We start from the raw sequence: 18,498 nt of genomic DNA, 5'->3' as shown, positions 1-18,498 counted from the left end.
GTTTAAGGCTCCCCTCCCCACTTCTCCATCCTTTCTTTCATTTTTCTTCTAAATTATGCCTCGTAAAAATCAGACACTGGATCCTTTCAGATACCGACAAGCACTCAGGGCAGAGAGCGCCGGCCCCTCGTTTCCTTCCTCCCTTGAACAAGCAAGACCTTCTTGAGAGATCGAGGTGGTCCCTGGGACGGGGACCACTTGGGAGGAGAGAAAAGGCCCCACGGAGAATCCACCCGGAAGCCCTCACCTTCCTTTCTGCGTGGGGCACTTTTTTGTAGAAGGTTTTCTCTGTGTCTCCGATCCACACCACGGAGGGCTGGAGCGTGCGGGCCACCTGCGAGGAGAAACGGTTGGTTGTAAACGCGTTTCCTCTGGGGTGCACTCTTGACCGCCTGCTCCCACCCTGGGGAACAGCAGGACAGTCTGGACTCCCTCCCCCACCCCGGGAACAGCAGGACGGACTGGGACGGTCCCCCGGGACAGCAGCGCCTTGAGAGGCTGCACTTCCTTCGCTGCAGGACGTGGGCGCTGGTGGTCAGGATGCTCTGGGGGTCCCTACGTCCTGCTGCAAGGACCCCGACCGTCCACCTGCTTTGGCTTGAAATGAACCAATAGCTTTCCGCTGCAAATTAAGGGAACTGGGCCACGAGTTTTAATTACAGCCTATGCCCTACTCCCACGCTGATTCAAGTTTGCTCATTTTGAGAAAAGCCCGTTTCAGCACCAGGGCCCCCGTGATGCTGTCTGTTCGTCTCCGTGGGCCTGCTGCCTTTGTGGCCATGGTTTCATTTGGAAGGTGGCTCTGAGCCCCTCCCAGGGCGAGCGGAGCTTCGTGACTGCGCTAGGACTTACCGTGGGCCCGTGAATAATTGCCACACACTAACAATCTCTTCAAAGCACCCCCATGATAGCGGAGTTCGGGTATTTTTGCAACAATTTGTGCTTTGTGCAAAACTGTGCCAGATAAAAGCCGTCTCCATCACAGTGAATGCAGTGTTATGTACTCCTATTTTTATATATCTTTAAACATCATTAAGGCAGCAGGTGTGATTTTTAAACCAAGACAGACATTTAATAAATGACGGAAAAGTCACTGGGAACACTGGCTGGGTCTGTTTTCCCCCGGCACTATGTACCAGGGGAAGCAGATTATGCAGCTTCAAAGACAAAAGTGGATTCCGCTTGATCCCAGTGCCGGTCTGGCCCTGGGCTGGGACTTGTGTCCAGTCCCACACACGCCGGGACGTTCAGAGAGGAAATGGTGCCAGCCAACCACCCTCTGGTCGGCGTTATGTTTTAGACCCTGAGCCACAGAGCTTAGGAATCTGGTACCCCAAGTTTCAATCTCAGTACCCAAGGCAGCTTGATGGGAAGCATATAAAATAGCCAGTGAGCCAGGCTCGGGCCACACGTGTCGCACACTGCCTCTGTCACACACAAGGTCACGGCCAGCACCGACCAGCACTTCCTCTACTCGGAGGATGGGACCTGTGATAACTCACTCACATTCATTACAACTCTATGGAGCAGGTAACATCATCACCATCCCTGTTTGCAGATGGGGAAAACTGAGGCTCAAAAATGCTCCATGACCCGTCCACGGTCATGCAGTTAGACGGCGGCAGAAGCAGGATGCCAGGCCATCCTCAGTTCCCGTCACTCCCTCGAGCCAGACCCTCTGGCGCCCTCCCTGGCTTCACTGGACACATGGAACCATCACCAAGTCTGTCTGCCCTCCTCCTAATCTCTTTCAACACCATCACATCATCCATCCCCTCAGCTCCTGACGTGAACCCCCAATTTCTCTCCAGTTAACCTGCCCACTGCAGTCAGTGGGACCCACTCCAGTGCCCTGGGGGCAGGCCCCAAGGAACCACTGTTCTACTCAAAGCTATTTGGAGTTGAAGTAAAAAGCTTCTCTACTTCCAGCCCCCAAAGAAAATAAGAAAATGAGATAGTGGATATAAAAGGTTTTCAGCTTCCCAGGATATTTTGTAATAACAAAGGCACAATTTTTATTCTTTGCAATCCCTCCTAAAAAAATCTTAAGCTTTAGAACGGAAACCAATGGCAAAACAATTTTTGCACAGACAGTTGTCTCCCGTCTCAGGCTAACTCGTGTGCTCATGGAGGCTGCAGTCCGGCAAACGACAGCTTTTCCCCGGCTCTTTCTGCGTGCCTATGCTCTCTCAGTCCAGCTGTTCTTAACGGGAACTGCAGATGTGAGTACCAAGTACCCCCATTCTCCTATTCTCTTTCTGCTTTTAATAAGGTAAGCTGAGTAGATGGACTGGAGACACAGGCATCGTTTTAGCTTGGGATAATTTTGAAAGCAGCAGTCTTACTTCCAGCCTCTTATCTAAAGTTGTTTTGAAAACGTGGCCACAATGTTCCACTGAATGTGAACGCTGAGGAACTGTTCCCTTGTTCCGAGCAGTGGGGGAATTCCACACTTCCTGTGTTTCTAACATGCACTTGTGAAGGATTTCCTTCCTCAGGACGGTCACCTGCTCTGGGGCTCCCGGGGCTGTGCGGGGGGCTTGGGTGACCACGTGGTTTGGAAGGGCTCGGGGATTACCAAATGAACAGAAAACATTTCCCAGGCAAGTTCTTGGATGATACTGCAACAGTACAAGGAACGGCCATTTGTGAGTTGCCTTGAGACCCGGGACACCGCTGCTGCTCCTTCACCACGTGGCAGGTGTGAAGCCAGGTGCGTTTCACCCCCCACTCCCCTTTTATACATGAGGTCGCCGAGGTGGACAGAGAAGTCAGTAACGCGTGCCCCCCTCCACCAGCATGGGGATGTGTGGAACCCGGAGGCATCCCTGGGTTGGTCTGACACCCCCAGGCCCATGCCATCACCCGGGCAGCAAGCTGCCACGTTGCCATGGAGACAAGATGCTTATTCCACAGCGTCTCCTAACCCCTGGCCCGTGTCCTTTCCTATCACCTTTCATTCTAATAGGATGAAAGGCTTTAAAAACCATCACTGTCTGTCTTGTCCTCCAGAGCATGAATCTCTATCTCTCTGACCTTCCTTGGTGGCTAGCCTGTTCAGGGGATGCCCAGGGACCTTGTTCAGTCCTGGGCAGAGAAGGAGGGCGCAGAAACTCTGGCCCTGCCAGGCCAAACGCCTCTCCCACCAGGAAGAATGGAAAGACCTGAGGCTCTTTTCCTTGGGGAAAAGAAGACTCCAGGAGCACGTGAACTGTTTTCAAATAGTTGAATGGCTGTCATGGGGCGGAAAGCGGTTTCTATCATTTTGGGTCTAGAACGTAGAATGAGGGCTTCCCTGGTAGCTCAGATGGTAAAGAATCTACCTGCAACGTGGGAGACCTGGGTTGGACCCCTGGGTCGGGAAGATCCCCTAGAGAAGGAAAGGACAACCCACTCCAAATATTCTTGCCTGGAGAATCCCATGGTCAGGAGAACTCGGCAGGCTACAATCCATGGGGTCACAAAGAGTCGGACATGACTGAGTGACTGAACAACACTGTAGAATGAAATCCATTCTCTCATCTTCCGTTTATGAAGCATCGACAGAGGAGCTCTGATGTGCCGGGCACTGTGCTGGGTGCTGGGGTCCCTGACTTGAAGGAGTGCACTGGTGGGAGGGGACGGTGAGGTGGGGCTGGCAGGGCGGCTCAAGGAAAGTGGGTGTCAGCATGGACCACCTCCGACAGAAAGAGAGGGAAGGGGATGAGGGCGGCAAGCAGATGTGGGCACGGCCAATGAGGACTAAAGCAGACGCGATCTGCAAGGGTCTCTAGAAGGCCCAGAGCCTGGAGGAGGGCTTGCGTCTGCCACACTAGGGGCAGGAGCCAGGGTGCAGGGCGGGGCTGTGCCCACGTCGGGTGCTCAGGTCATTCTGGAAGGTGTCAGAAAGGCCTTGGCCTTGCCAAGGAGCTTGCTCTTATCCTGGAAGCTCTTTGGGGTCTATAAGGGACTCGAGTCATGAGCTTCGATCCTGGTGTGTTACTGACAAATCCCTCTGGTGGAGCAACAAGCATGACCAGCTGGCGGCTGTCTCCCAGGAAAGGGGTGGGGGTTTCCCCCAGAGGTTGTGCTGGGAAGTGAGGCTGGAGGCAGGGAGAAGGTTAGGAGGCTTTTGGAGGAGAAGAGGTGAGGGACTTGAGCAAAGGAGTGGTGGGAGGGCAGGAAATGGGTATGAAGAGCGTTTAGGATCTGCCAGACCTGATGGACAGCAAGGAGATCAAACCAGCCCATCCTGAAGGAAATCAATCCTGAATTGCAAGGACTGATGCTGAAGCCGAAGCTGCAATACTTTGGCCACCCGATGCGAAGAGCCAACTTACTGGAAAAGACCCTGATGCTGGGAAAGACTGAGGGCAAGAGGAGAAGGGGGCGACAGAGGACGAGATGGTTGGATGGCATCACTGACTTGATGGACTTGAGTTTGTGCAAACTCCAGGAAATAGTGAAGGACAGGGAGGCCTGGTGTGAAACGGTCCATGGGGTTGAAAAGAGCTGGACACGACTGAGCGTCTGAACAACAGCAGTGAGACCTGGTGATGGTTGGGTGAGGGGGGAGGAAGCGGGGAGTTTCCAGTGCTGGGAAGCCTGGAGGCCAGGAGGAAGAGGGCCCAGGAACCAAACAGGGCGCCAGATGAGGGATGAAAGATGAGGTCCGCTTAGGCCACGGGAGCCGGAGGGCAGCTGGACCTCCAGGCAGGAAGACTGGCGGGTCTGGGGGGCAGCGGGCAGGAGGGAGGTGGGGCTGCAAAGGGCTCTGAGGCTGCAGTGGGGCTGTGGGAATGGGTGGGGGACATGGGGACAGGCGGGGAGGCCAGCCCAGGGCTGTGGAGTGGGGTCTGCAGGAGGGAGACGCTGATGGAGGAGAGAAGGAAGGGGACCCTGGGGAGGTCAAAGGGGCACAGAAGAGGGAGCGAGCGGTCTCAGAGCCCAGGGAAGGGCAGCAGGGAGCTGGCGATGGCAGGCAGTGCTGGCCTGAGGGTCTGGCAACCACGAGGTCACAGGTGGTGCGGAGGGGACGGAAGCCACATGACAGGCAGCTGAGGAATGCATGGACAGAGACAGGAAACGCGGGCAGGGCAGAGCTTGCAGACGGCATTGGGTGGGGAGGTAAAGCCCAGGAGAGGGTGACCTTGACGGGGAGACCCCCTTTCTGCTGTACAGCCACTGGGAGTGGGGAGGACCACTGTGGGTGCAGGCAGGGTGCCCGCCAGTCAGGGCATGTCTCCAGTGCCATCACCTTGAACACACGCGCCCTGCAAATTCAGTCCTTTCTTGCCACACAAAAGGAGTACTGGTAAAAATTTCAGAATATACATTCTAAAGGAGATCAGTCCTGGGTATTCTTTGGAAGGAATGATGCTAAAGCTGAAACTCCAGTACTTCGGCGACCTCATGAGAAGAGGTGACTCATTGGAAAAGACCCTGATGCTGGGAGGGATTGGGGGCAGGAGGAGAAGGGGACAACAGAGGATGAGATGGCTGGATGGCATCACCGACTCGATGGACATGAGTTTGAGTGAGCTCTGGGAGTTGGTGATGGACAGGGAGGCCTGGCGTGCTGCAGTTCATGGGGTCGCAAAGAGTCGGACACGACTGAGCCACTGAACTGCACTGCACTGCACTGAGACATTCCGACAGGCCTCCTCTGCCCCCTTTGCTGAGAACCACTCTCCAGTCCTCTCCTATCTTCACAGACCTTTCACGACATCAGTACTTGCAAACACGAGATGGCTCTTCACACACTGCTTTATATTCCTGTTCATGCTGTATGCAGTTTATTTCACCAACAGCCTTTTAATAAGAAGCTCCATCACTTAAGGATCTAGTCCCTGTTTTTTGAACATCTGGATGGTTTTCTGCCTTCTCACTAAACCAAACAGGGCTTAAGATGGGCCTTTTGGGTCCATGAAGCCGCTAGGTCGAAGGATCTGCCTGCCGGCTCGTCACACTTGCACCCATGTGGTCACCTGCCCTTCTGGAGGCCCTCTCCTCCAGCCACAAATTTTTTTCACACTCTTCTCAACAAAGTATTAACAATAAAAAAACTCTCTGCCAATTTGTTAATGAAAGATGGTATCCTTTGCTCTTTTAATTTTCATTTAGTAATGGAAAGGTGCCATGTAAATTATCCACAGATAGTTGGAGGTCATGGGCAATTAAATGTAATTAATCCATAATGGAACTTTTCCAAAGTTACCGGGATAGTTTATTTCCATTGCCAGTAGAGGGCTCTGCACTCCTATCGAATTATCAATTCCGGACTAAAGATACATTTCACCCAACATGCGCTTTTTCAAGTTCTAGAAAGGTCTAGCCAACAGTCACTCCCCCATCCATGTGAATTTTATAGATTTTATCTTCGGCATTCTCCAAAGAAATGCTGTCAAACATCCGCCATCAGGATGAGATTCTCTTGGGTTGGCATATAATGGCTTAATGATGAAAACCAGTTTGTGTTTGGCATGCCTGAATTACTAATTAGATCTGCCCAAATGACCCTTGGAAGCTGTGGAAGTTCTTTCTGAAAGGGTGCTCTTCTGCTTGCCACAGAGAACCCCAAGAAAACCCAGGTCCGCTTTTCAGGGGTTGTATCTTTACCAAACCGAAAAGGACAGTCCATCCGGCTAGCCAACCATCGGCCTTCCATCCATCCACCCAAGCCACACAGATCTGGTGAGCATCTGCAGTGGGAAGCATGGAGGGCTGGGAAGCACAGTCCCTGCCTGCAGAGGGAGTGGCCTCCTGTGTCTGAACGGGGGCTGTGGGCAGCCGGCAGCGGCCAAGCTGGGGAAGATCTGGGGCAGGGGGAGACTGGGGCGGGGAAGGCTCACTTTCCCGAACTATCGTCACTCGGATTCTGCTTCCATATTTAATATGTGAGGACGGGTTGTTCTCTATTTCCATTATTTAAAGATGATAATTTGTAAAATTTCTATTTCCTTGTATTATCTTTCATGTAATTGTAGAGGTCACTGGGTTGGCCAAAGAGTTTGTTCTGGTTTTCTCCTTGTGTCGGATGAAAAACCTCAGTGAACCTTTTGGCCAACTCCAACTCCTTACTGGGTGTGAGCTGGGATAAACCGTGAATGTCCATCACAGGAAGAGCAGAGGTGGATTAAACAGTCCAGAGCTGGGTGGGGCTGCCCCTTGACGGGAAGGAAGGTAAACGGAAGCAAAGGAGAGGACCAGGAGGGAGCTGGGGATGAAGGCACAGCGGATGGGCTGTGACACGTGGCATGGGGAAGCGGGTCAGTGCTGGTGGCAGGAGCCCACCAACACCACTGCTCGATTTGGAGGAGGCTGCTGTCTGGAGGGTGCCAGGCTTACAAGACCATCCAGACTGTCTCCCGGAACCCCTTCCTCCTGGTTCACTCCCAGCTACACCAGAAATAACGGGTTCACACCCATCCGCCCAACCTTGTGCCAACTCTGAGACGTGCGGGAGTTAACACCTGGGCACAAGGCCATGCTCACCTTCCCCAGGCACCGTTTAGCTGCATTTAGGGTAACCCCTTCTCGAAGGGTTTTCAAATTGGCTAAAAATCCTTTAGTCCCTGTGACATTGTCCCTGCTCACCCCCACTGCCCACCACAGAGTGAGAGCAGATGCGGACCACACTTTGCAGCCCTCAGCTGACCCTCGTGGTGCCCGCGGGCATCCTCATGGCAGGAGGCACCCTGGGGCATCTGCAGTTGGGACCCGCCCTCCCCTCCAAGCTGCCCATCCTCCCTGAGGGTGTGGGACGCTCTCACTGCCACTGTGAACTAAAACTGCTCTAAGATAGAAAGTCTGTGGTAAAAAAAAAAAAAAAAAAAAAGAGAGGTTTTGATGCCTTTCAGTTCAGTTCAGTTCAGTCGCTCAGTCATGTCCGACTCTTTGTGACCTCATGGATCACAGCACGCCAGGCCTCCCTGTCCATCACCAACTCCCGGAGCTTACTCAAACTCACATCCATAGAGTTGGTGATGCCATCCAACTATCTCATCCTCTGTCATCCCCTTCTCCCTCCTTCAATCTTTCCCAGCATCAGGGTCTTTTCCAATGAGTCAGCTCTTCACATCAGGTGGCCAAAGTATTGGAGTTTCAGCTTCAGCATCAGTCCTTCCACTGAATATTCAGGACTGATTTCCTTGGGGATGGACTGGCTGGATCTCCTTGATGCCTTTGCTCAACCTGAAGCCCTCTCTGTGGCCCCGCAGGAGGGCCCCGCTTCCTGACAGCAGCTGCTCAGGGCTCACAGGCACTCGGCCCCCTCCTCCCACCCCGGTGCCTCTATTTCCATACCTGATGCTCCATCAGAGCAGCTATCTCCTGTTTTTCTCTTTTCCTCTCCTCTCCTCCCTCACTGAATCCCCGCCACCCCCATTTGAGCAGCTCTGTTTCGGGGTGGGGGGTCAGGTGTAGGTCTTTGCTCTGTCCTTACTGAATTTCACCTTGTAAAGACAGGGCTAACATACTTGTTCTGTTTATTATACATCTGTTTTATTTTAAAAAATCATCCACAAATATCCACGATGTCTTTGGGTTATTAACCAGGAGTAGAGGTCTCTGTGAGCTACAGAGACGTAACTGGTGGGGCTCCCCTTCCCCTGCCTGCTGGGCCAGCTGTTTACACCAGCACATCTGGGTGAGATCCCTTGGCCGGCTGCCATGGGCTGTTGGCTGGGAGCCCAGCAAGGAGCCCAGGTGGGAGGAGCTCAGGCTCAAGCAGCATCTCAGCTCCCTTGGGTCCAGATTCACAGGCCAGTGCAGGCCGGGTGGCCTTGACCCTGGCCGGCTGTCCACCTTAGACCTGCTCTCTGAAGCCTCCCTCCGAGTCCAGCCCTCAGGGGTGAGGTCTCCAACAGAGGAGGAAGGGGAGGAAGCAAGGGCTCCAAGGAAGGGGCCTGTCTCTCCCAGACCTCAGGAGAGAGATGCTCTGCTCTGGCCTGTCCTCCGGGGTGCCCTGGCCTCTCCTTGGCTTTCTCCCAGGCGGTCTGGAGGGTCAGGCAAGGGGGAATCCAGAAGGCGTGGGGACAGCGGGACCTGCCAACAGGATGCTAAAGTCTCTAGTTTCTTCACCTTCTCATGCTGAAATGTCCCCAGCTGATACTCTAGCCCAAGAATAGCCTTTGCGGTGGTTTGAGGGCACAGATCTCACAGGGCCGGGGACTACCCAGGCTTCACTCCCCCAGAGCCCAGCTGGGGACCAGGTGATGGCTTCTGAGTCACACCTAGGCTTAAATCCAGATGCCAGCCCCTTAGTTCTCTTATACGTGCCTGATAAGTCGCTTCAGTCTTGTCTGACTCTTTGAGACCTCATGGGCTGTAGCCCACCAGGCTTCTCTGTCCATGAGGATTCTCCAGGCAAGAATACTGGAGTGGGTTGCCATGCCCTTCTCCAGGGGATCTTCCCGACCCAGGGACTGAACCTGCATCTCCTATGTCTCCTGCATTGGCAGGCAGGTTCTTGACCACTAGCACCATCTTAGCGCCAACTAAGAGAAGCCTTAGTTTTCTTGTACTTTTGGTCAAATTAAGCATTCTGAGCCTCAGTTTTCTGGTCTGTAAAATGGGCACATTAATTCTTGCCTCACCAGGAGTTGGGGCAATCAAAAGGGAAAGTGAATAGAAAACTCCTTGGCATGCGCTGGACTCCTGGCCAGACAACTCGAGTCCTCCTCACGCCTTCATCCTCTGATCAACCATCACAAAACACCAGAGGAAGCTGGCACCCCGCCTTGATAGCGTTTGTCCAAAAAATATCTATTAAATATGAATCACTTATCCCCTTGGGCTGCAGCTACTGAAGCCCGTGCTCTGGAGCCGATGCTTCACAAAAAGAAAAGCCGCTTTAATGAGAAGCCAGGGTACTGCACCTAGAGAATAGCCCCCACTTGCTGCAACTGGAGAAAGCCTGTACTCAGCAATGAAGACCCCGTGCAGCCAAAAATAATAAACAAAAAAAATCATTTATCCCACAGTTCTTAACTGTTAGATGCATTTCTAGTATGTTCTAACTAAACAGATGTATTGGAAAAGGAAATGGCAACCCACGCCAGTATTCTTGCCTGGAGAATCCCATGGACAGAGGAGCCTAGCAGGCTGTGGTGCAGGGGGTTGCAAGAGTCGGACACGACTTAGCGACTAAACCACCACCACCACACAGATGCATATTCCTTCCCCCGTCTAGCCTTACTGGAAGAGAGAATTTTGAGTGACAACTGGTTACCTGTACGGTACACACATTTGTGGAAGGAACGCACTGGATTTATTGTGTGTAGACTAAAGGAACCCTCCCATAATAATGAGAGCAGAATAGAATGTTTTGTCAAATTATTTTCTATTTCTTTTTGTAGAAAATTTGAATTTGTGCTTGGAAAACAAACCAGAGACTCATCTCACCAGCACATGTTTCCACATGCACAGGGTTTTGTGGGAGAGGTAAACGCCTCCAGGCAGAAGCGGAGTTTTCTAAGAGTTGCGTTCTTAGCGCTGCAGAGAGGAGCTCAGCCATAGGAATTCTTTACGAGAAGACGTTATGAGTAACCAGGCCCTTCTGTTATTTCACCTACTCGAGCAAATGCCTCAGATCTGAATTTTGCTGCCCGCAGGCCCATGTAACAGGCCCACGTGTGGGGCTCTCCGCATTTCTCCGATTAATTAAAAGCAAGTACCTCTCTGCAATGCAGATAGCCACTCTGCAGTCCTCCCAGCGCACTGTGGCTCAGCGCACGTGAGTTTTAATTGAATGACTCCCACTCCCGAGACCTCTGGGCCCTCCATTAATCACTTACATACACAGTAAAGGTGAAGCGTAATGAGGTGTGTGTCAGGCCCTTCGACGCAGAGTACACAGGCTGCATCCACATCTTGATGACCTGACGTCCAGCATTTTGTGCTCCAAGGAATGCCCATTTGCAATGATTCAAATTAATGCCAAGACAGCTTGTCTGATATCAAGACAAACTTCTCAGCAGCAGGAGCAAATAACACAACCATGCCCTTGGCTTTGTCCTAGAGCCTGAAGGACAGAGCCCTTTGGTGGGTGGAGAAGAGAGGCTTAATTCAGAAGCTGAATAACGCGGGTGTTGGGCCTGGAGCCTCAGCACCCAGACTGGTCAGGCTCATGACATGGCACTGCAGCCCTGGAAAACTACTTAGATGCCGTGTGCCTCAGTTTCTTAAACAAGCAAAATGGGTATAGCGATACTGCCCACCTCCTAAGGTTACTGTGAGGAGTGACTGAGTTAACACAGAGAGCGGTAAGGTCTGTGATGCCCAGATGCTCATGAAATGCCTATGTTTTTACACTATGTGCTTCTGTTGGTTACTTGACAATGTCAACAAAATCCGGCATTTAGAATGAGTTCCCTGGGGCATTCTTCTGGGCAAGAGGATGAGTTTTACCTTTCCTCTGAAGAACTCGGTGCTTTGAGCTTGGTGGTTAAGTACACAGAGGCCACAAGCGAAGCTGCTGGGCTTCAGATTCCAGCTCACCTCCAAGTTCTTGGTTAACCTTGCAAGCATGCATGCATGGGGGAAGATTCCAAGAAGCTCAGTGGAAAGCCACAGCTGGGAGAGTAAAGCAACTGAGCACATACCTTCGCTTCTGCCAAGTTAAAGGAACTTGGTAAACAGCTCAAGATTCCCACTGAAACCTCAAAGTAAAGACAAGCTTTCAGGACTAAGAGCAAAATCAAAATAGACCCTCACTAATGAAATGGAAAACAAAACTTCTGCAAGTTCAAGCTGAACAGCCAGTAATTTAACTGCCTGTTAGAACTAAGCCTAGCAGGCTTCAGGATGTCAACAACATATTATCCACAATGTCTAATCTACAATAAAAACTTATTAATCATATGATGAAACAGGCCTCCCTCATGGCTCAATGGGTAAAGAAGTCACCTGCAGTGCAAGAGACACAGGAGATGTGGGTTTGATCCCTGGGTCGGGAAGATTCCCTGGAGGAAATGGCAACCCACTCCAGTATTCTTGCCTGAAAAATCCCACGGACAGAAAAGCCTGGTGGGCTACAATCTATGGGGTTGCAAAGAGCCAGACAAGGTCGCAAAGAGCATGACCATGATACAACAGAGTGATACAATATGAGGAAAAAGAAACATGTGACCCACAGTTGAGAAAAAAAGCAGTCAAACAGAAGCAAACCCCAGGATGTCCTGACTCGCTCAGTGTGGGGTCCACGTGGCTGGGAGGAGAAATCCCACTGCCATCACTTTCTCCTTTTTGTCTGTTAGGAGAAGACGGAAAAGGAACTGCTCCTGTCTGAGCAGCTGCTCAAGTGTAACCATCTCCCTTAAAAGCAGAAGCGGAGCTAACACCTAGCTCCGTGTACATACTTATTACGGGTATGTCTTGAAGGAGTCAAAGCTGCTTACCTGGCATTCTAACAACCAAACATGAACTGAACGGCCTAAGGACAACCTTGAAGTACTCAACCAAATGAAAATGAAATCCTGTCCAGTTTTAATATTGGATATAAATATGTGGGGGCTTCCCTGGTGGTCCAGTGGCTAAGACACTGCATTCCCAATGCAGGGGGCCTGGATTCAGCCCCTGGTGGGGGAACTAGATCCCACACGCCGTAACTGAGAGTTCAAATGCCACACTAAAGATCCACGTGCTGCTACTAAGACCTGAATAGCCACATAAAATACGTAAATAAAAATGAATATTAAATGAACATACAAATATTCAGTGTCAGAATCCTCTAAGACTTGGCCATCCTTCTGTGTGTATATATATGTATATTTTGCCTCTATCTATCTATTAATATATATCTATATATCCTAGCTTCCCAGGTGGCTCAATGGTAAAGAACTTGCCTGTTCAGTGCAAGACAGAAGTGAATTCTATCCCTGGGTCAGGAAGATTCCATGGAGAGGGAAATGGCAACCCACTCCCGTATTCTTGCCTGGGAAAACCTGTGGACAGAGGAGCCTGGTGGGCTACAGTCCATGGGCTCGCAGAAGAGTTGGACACAATTTAGCTACTGAACAAGAACAACAGTCTATCCATCCAAATTATGTCACGGAATCACAGCTTTTAGAGCTGCCAGTATCGTTTGATTTGACTCCTTTATTTTGGTGATGATGAAACAGAGCCCTGGGGAGGTGAAGAGTTTGTCTAAGATCCCAAGGCAGGGTTGCGTAGCATCTTTCAGGACCCTGCTACCTGACCCTGGGCTGTTGTTAAGTCACTAAGTCCTGTCTGACTCTTTCCACCCCATGGACTGCAGCACACCAGGCTTCCCTGTCCTTCATTATCTCCTGGAGTGTGCTGAGATTCATGTCCATTGAATCTGTGATGCTATGTAACTGAATATCTACACCACTCTGGTCACCTTAGATTGCTGTGGGTTCCTCCTTATATTGGAAATGAGGAGCTGATTGCAATTCACAAGCCATGTGAGAAAGAACACCCCCAAATGCAAATATCTGATGCCATTATTGGAGGAAGGTGGGCTGAAGAAAGATTTAATTTTTAAGGAGACGTGAGCACTGCAGGAGGGAAGATGGAGCGTTTCCATGACAGAGGAGGCTGATCTGAACGGCACAGGAGGGCGCTTACCAAGAGAGAAGCTGTGTCTGGCTGCTGGACGCTCAGCAAGATGCAATAATAAAGCAATTTACCGGAGGATGCAAAGAGGATGTTTAAGAGGGACGTGCATGTCAGTGAAGGAAAGGGTCTGTGCTAGGTGACTTTAGGAAATTGTTATCATTCGGTCGCTAAGTCACGTCCAGCTCTTTGCAACCCCATGAACTGGAGCCTGCCAGGCTTTCCAGTCCTCCACCATCTCCCAGAGATGGTGGACAAACTCATGTTCATTGAGGTGGTGACGCCATCTAACCATCTCACCTTGCAGCACTTGAAAATGTGATGTGAGAGGAGGAGGAGAACCGGAGACTGGGAAACGTGACGAATACCTTGAAGACCACGTGCAGCATCATCTGGAGGCCACTCTTGCCGGGGTATTTCCCGGTGATGTTGGCAGCAGACAGGTTGAAGAGGTTGGCTCCTGTTTCGGTACAGATGGCATGGACCAGCATCTTCTTCCCCACCCCAGATGGTCCGGCCAACAGCAGGGACTTCACCAAAGGGGCTTTCTCGTGCACGGCTGCAGAGCCTAAAAAAAGGCAGAAGTAGAGGCTCTAACACCCTGCCAAAAAACAAGTGGTTCTTAGGTCAGGATCCTGCAAGGCCGTGACTGCACGGCGTGACCCCAGTCTCGACAACAGTGATGGATGTGTTGAAAGCATTCTCACCAGGGGCGCGTCTCCTGTCTCAGCTGGCTCAGTGACACCTTTGATTTGTACGTCAAGGTGGAACTGTCGGGTCTCCCTGGGTGTCCAATACATCACTTCTCTCTCACCCTCACCCCAGCATTCTCCCTAAACTTGTAATTTTAAAGAGCATTCCTGTGATAACTCAGCTCTGGCATTCTGTGGGGAGGGGGCAGGGGAGTCTCTGTCAGCAACAGCACTGCGCCCTTTGAAGGCTTGGGAGGATGAATGTGATGTGGACAGGAGGATACAGGGGGAAAGAGGGAAAAATGGAGGTCCAGATGGCGGTAGCCTGGGCTTTGAAAACTTTTTATTTTACATTGTGGTACAGTTGATTAACAACGTTGGGTTGGCTCCAGGTTCCGTTACACACATGCGTGACCAGCTATTAATTCTCAGGTTCTCTTCTCCTGTAGGTGAGGACAGAATCCTGAGCAGGGCTCCCTGAGTTGTGCAGTGAGTCTGTGTTGGTTTCTCCTGCCCTGGGGTCTGGCCTGTCGCTGGGGCAGAGTGAACACGACCCTTGATAATGAAACGACGTGACTCATCGGGTCACTCGGAGGCCTCTGGCTTTTGCTCTCCACCACGCCGTCCATCTCCTTTGAGTCCAGACTGGGACTCGGGTTTGATCTCTCCCATCATTCTGAACATGATCAGAGCACACGTTGGCACTGACTAGTTAGTGGGTGGAATGAAATCCTGTAGAGCACTGCGGTCAGAACCTCCGCTGTCACACTCGTCTGCTTTGGGCCCACTGCTGGGCTCTTCTGGGTCATCTGGAAATATATCAATATTCTAAGAACGACTGTGCTTCTCTTTGTGTGTGATCGACAAGACACGGAATCGATCTGAGTCATCAGAAAGAAGGCTCCAATTCAGTTCAGTTCAGTTCAGTCGCTCAATCGTGTCCGACTCTTTGCGACCCCATGAATCGCAGCACGCCAGGCCTCCCTGTCCATCACCAACTCCCAGAGTTCACTCAAACTCATGTCCATCGAGTCAGTGATGCCATCTAGCCATCTCATCCTCGGTCGTCCCCTTCTCCTCCTGCCCCCAATCCCTCCCAGCATCAGAGTCTTTTCCAATGAGTCAACTCTTCGCATGAGGTGGCCAAAGTACTGGAGTTTCAGCTTTAGCATCAGTGCTTCCAAAGGACACCCAGGGCTGATCTCCTTCAGAATGGACTGGTTGGATCTTCTTGGAGTCCAAGAGACTCTCAAGAGTCTTCTCCAACATCGTAGTTCAAAAGCATCAATTCTTTGGCACTCAGCTTTCTTTACAGTCCAACTCTCACATCCATACATGACCACTGGAAAAACCATCGCCTTGACTAAACAGACCCAACATTACTTTGTTGGCAAAGTAATGTCTCTGCTTTTGAATATGCTATCTACGTTGGTCATAACTTTTCTTCCAAGGAGTAAGTGTCTTTTCATTTCACGGCTGTAGTCACCATCTGCAGTGATTTTGGAGCCCCCCAAAATAAAGTCTGACACTGTTTCCACTGTTTCCCCATCTATATGGTTACACAAAAGCCTGGAAAGTAGTTTCGAGCACGTTCTCTCTAAAGTGAAATTACCCAGGCACGCTTCATCCGCGGCTGGCGAGGGCGACGATACCATGTTACGGTGAAACAGACCCAGTTCCACGATGGCAGAGAGAGGCCGTCCAGACAAAGGATCTCTCACCCTGGCAGTGGCGCCCTGAACAGTCAGGCCGACACACACACTCCCTTTTGTGACCGGATGCTATTATGGAAGTATGGTTATTTAGACGGAGCCCTCGCAATCTGCCACAGGAGCGAGTTTCTCTGTCTGACTTGCTGGTAGGTTGCAAACCCGCCAACAGGTCACGGTAACAAAGGCCCTGCTGGGTCTGTGGCTTGGGTCAGGCAGACCCCTGCAAGGACCCCAGGTTTCTCAGTGACAAAAGGAGGGTCCGGGCAGGATGCGTCCTGGGCACACTTCTTCCTGGGACCCTCAAGGCAGCCTGGAGACGAGGGCCCTCACCTGCTGATGGTGCAGCCCGACCACAGCCTCCCTGGGGAGGCATTCCCTGCAAAGCGCGTCGCCGCTTGGTGCTCTTGGTTCTCTGCTGCCTTCCATCACGCTGTGATGGGGGTTTAGGGCACATCTGTTTATTTACGTGGATCCTGTCAGCGTTATATATTGATTTTATTGACCCCAAATTATGCAGATCCCCAAGGATTATGTATTTGTTTATGTTATACATGCATCTTATTTATGTTGACCCCTGGGCTACCCTTATGGCTCAGCTGGTAAAGCGTCTGCCTGCAATGCGGGAGACCTGGGTTCAATCCCTGGGTCAGGAAGATCCCCTGGAGAAGCGAAAGGCTCCCCACTCCAGTATTCTGGCCTGGAGAATTCCATGAACTGTATCGTCCATGGGGTCGCAAAGAGTCGGACACGACTGAGCGACTTTCACTTTCTTTGGAGAAGGAAATGGCAATCCAGTCCAGGACTCTTGCCTGGAAAACCCCACGCACAGAGAGGCCTGGTAGGTTACAGTCCATGGGGTCGCGAAGACTCGGACACGACAGAGCGACTTGCACTGCACCATGTTGACCCCTGATTCCGCGTACTACTGACGTGACGTTGAGAGAAGAATGCGCTGTTTCTTGCCAATAGGCTTAGGTTCTTCTTAAAGTTATTCACTGATTTATTTTTGGCTTCACCGCTGTGCGAGTGGCTTTCTCAAGTGGCGGTGAGCTGGGCCTCCTCTCTCGTGGTGGTGTGAGGGCTTCCTGTGGCGGCGGCTTCTCCTGCTGCGGGGCACAGGTCCCAGGGCCTGCAGGCTTTTGCTGCACGTGAGCTCAGGAGTTGTGGCTCCAAGGCTTGGGAGCTCAGGCTCGATAGCCATGGTGCACGGGCCTAGTGCCTCCTATCTTCCCGGATCAGGGATGGAACCTGCGTCCCCCGTGTTGGCAGGCAGATTCTCCCTGGATCAGCAGGCAAGTCCTGAACTTTAAGTTCGCATTTAAGTCAAAGTGGAGGGACTTCCCTGGCGGTCTAGGGGCTGTCTCCTCGTTTCCACTGCAGGGGGCCGGGGTTTCATCCTTGGTGGGGGAACGAAGATCCCACATGCCATGTGATGCAGCAAAAAAAAAAAAAAGTGGAATAAGACAAGAAGTGTCCAAACTATTCCCATCTCACTTTAAAGCAAATTAAACGAACAAAACGTGATTTATAGTTCAGGACGGTCATCAGAGTATGGCCTGGCTGGGGTTCCTGCCCCTGCCCCAGTGACTCAGGTCACACACAGACCAAAGTCATGAGAACACACACAAAAGCGAAGGAGAGCAGCAGTCACTTCTTATGGTAAGCCCAGACTTTCCTGCAGACTCTGGTCTGTTTGAACAACTGTGACTGAACCTCAGTGGAAGCTGGTGGAGTCTTGATTTTTTCCATCTATGAAATATAGCTCCACTGAAGGGCTGGCTCTACTAAGGACCTGGTAACAGAGCCTGTGCATAAAAGGCAAGCTTAACCTCAGGCTGAGCTTACTTTGAATGGCAGGGGCTTGCTTTGTCTATCATTTCTCCAGAGTCTGGCCATCAGGGATTTCAGCCCAGAAGGTTAAGCGGCCAGGACGTGAAAGCAACTTAAATATCCACCGGCAGAGGACCGGGTAAAGAAGATGTGGAAGACACACAATGGAATACTACTCAGCCATAAAAGGAGTGCAGCTAGGCCACGTGCAGAGACGTGGATGGACCCGAGAGCGTTACACAGGGTGAAGTAAGTCAGAAGGGGAAAAACAAATATTGTATATTAACTCATAGCTTCCCTGGTGGCTCAGACGGTAAAGTGTCTATCTGCAATGCAGGAGAGCGGGTTTGATCCCTGAGGTGGGAAGATTCCCTGGAGAAGGGAATGGTAAACCACTTCAGTACTCTTGCTTGGAGAATCCCATGGATGGAGGAGCCTGGTAGGCTACAGTCCATGGGGTTGCAAAGAGTCAGACACGACTGAGCGACTTCACTTTCACTTTTAACTCATGTATGTGGAATCTAGAAAAATGGTATAGATGATCTTATTTGCAAAGCAGAAATAGAGACACAGATGTGGAGAGCATATGTACGGATATTAAGGGGGAAAGAGGGGGGAGACTGGGACTCATATATACACTGTTGGTGCCATGTGTGAAACAGATAACTCATGACAACATTCTGTATAGCCTATGGTACAGGGAACTC

The 18,498-nt window shown here is 51.3% G+C and overlaps 1 protein-coding gene across 1 annotated transcript in view; it reads right to left on the bottom strand.

The window, feature by feature from the left end:
* Positions 1-18,498, bottom strand: part of IQCA1 (IQ motif containing with AAA domain 1) — a 184,963-nt gene that overhangs the window by 24,299 nt on the left and 142,166 nt on the right. Inside the window, exons 15-16 of the mRNA XM_013963032.2 lie at positions 13,926-14,125; positions 248-334 (exon numbers count right to left, since the gene is read on the bottom strand). Of these exons, the coding sequence (XP_013818486.2) occupies positions 248-334; positions 13,926-14,125 (287 nt within the window). The remainder of the gene's footprint in view (positions 1-247; positions 335-13,925; positions 14,126-18,498) is intronic.

This window comes from Capra hircus, chromosome 3 (genome assembly GCF_001704415.2).
Source record: "Capra hircus breed San Clemente chromosome 3, ASM170441v1, whole genome shotgun sequence".
Taxonomy (NCBI): domain Eukaryota; kingdom Metazoa; phylum Chordata; class Mammalia; order Artiodactyla; family Bovidae; genus Capra; species Capra hircus.
The sequence above is the reverse complement of the archived record's forward strand: the minus strand, read 5'-3'. Positions and strand labels throughout refer to the sequence as shown.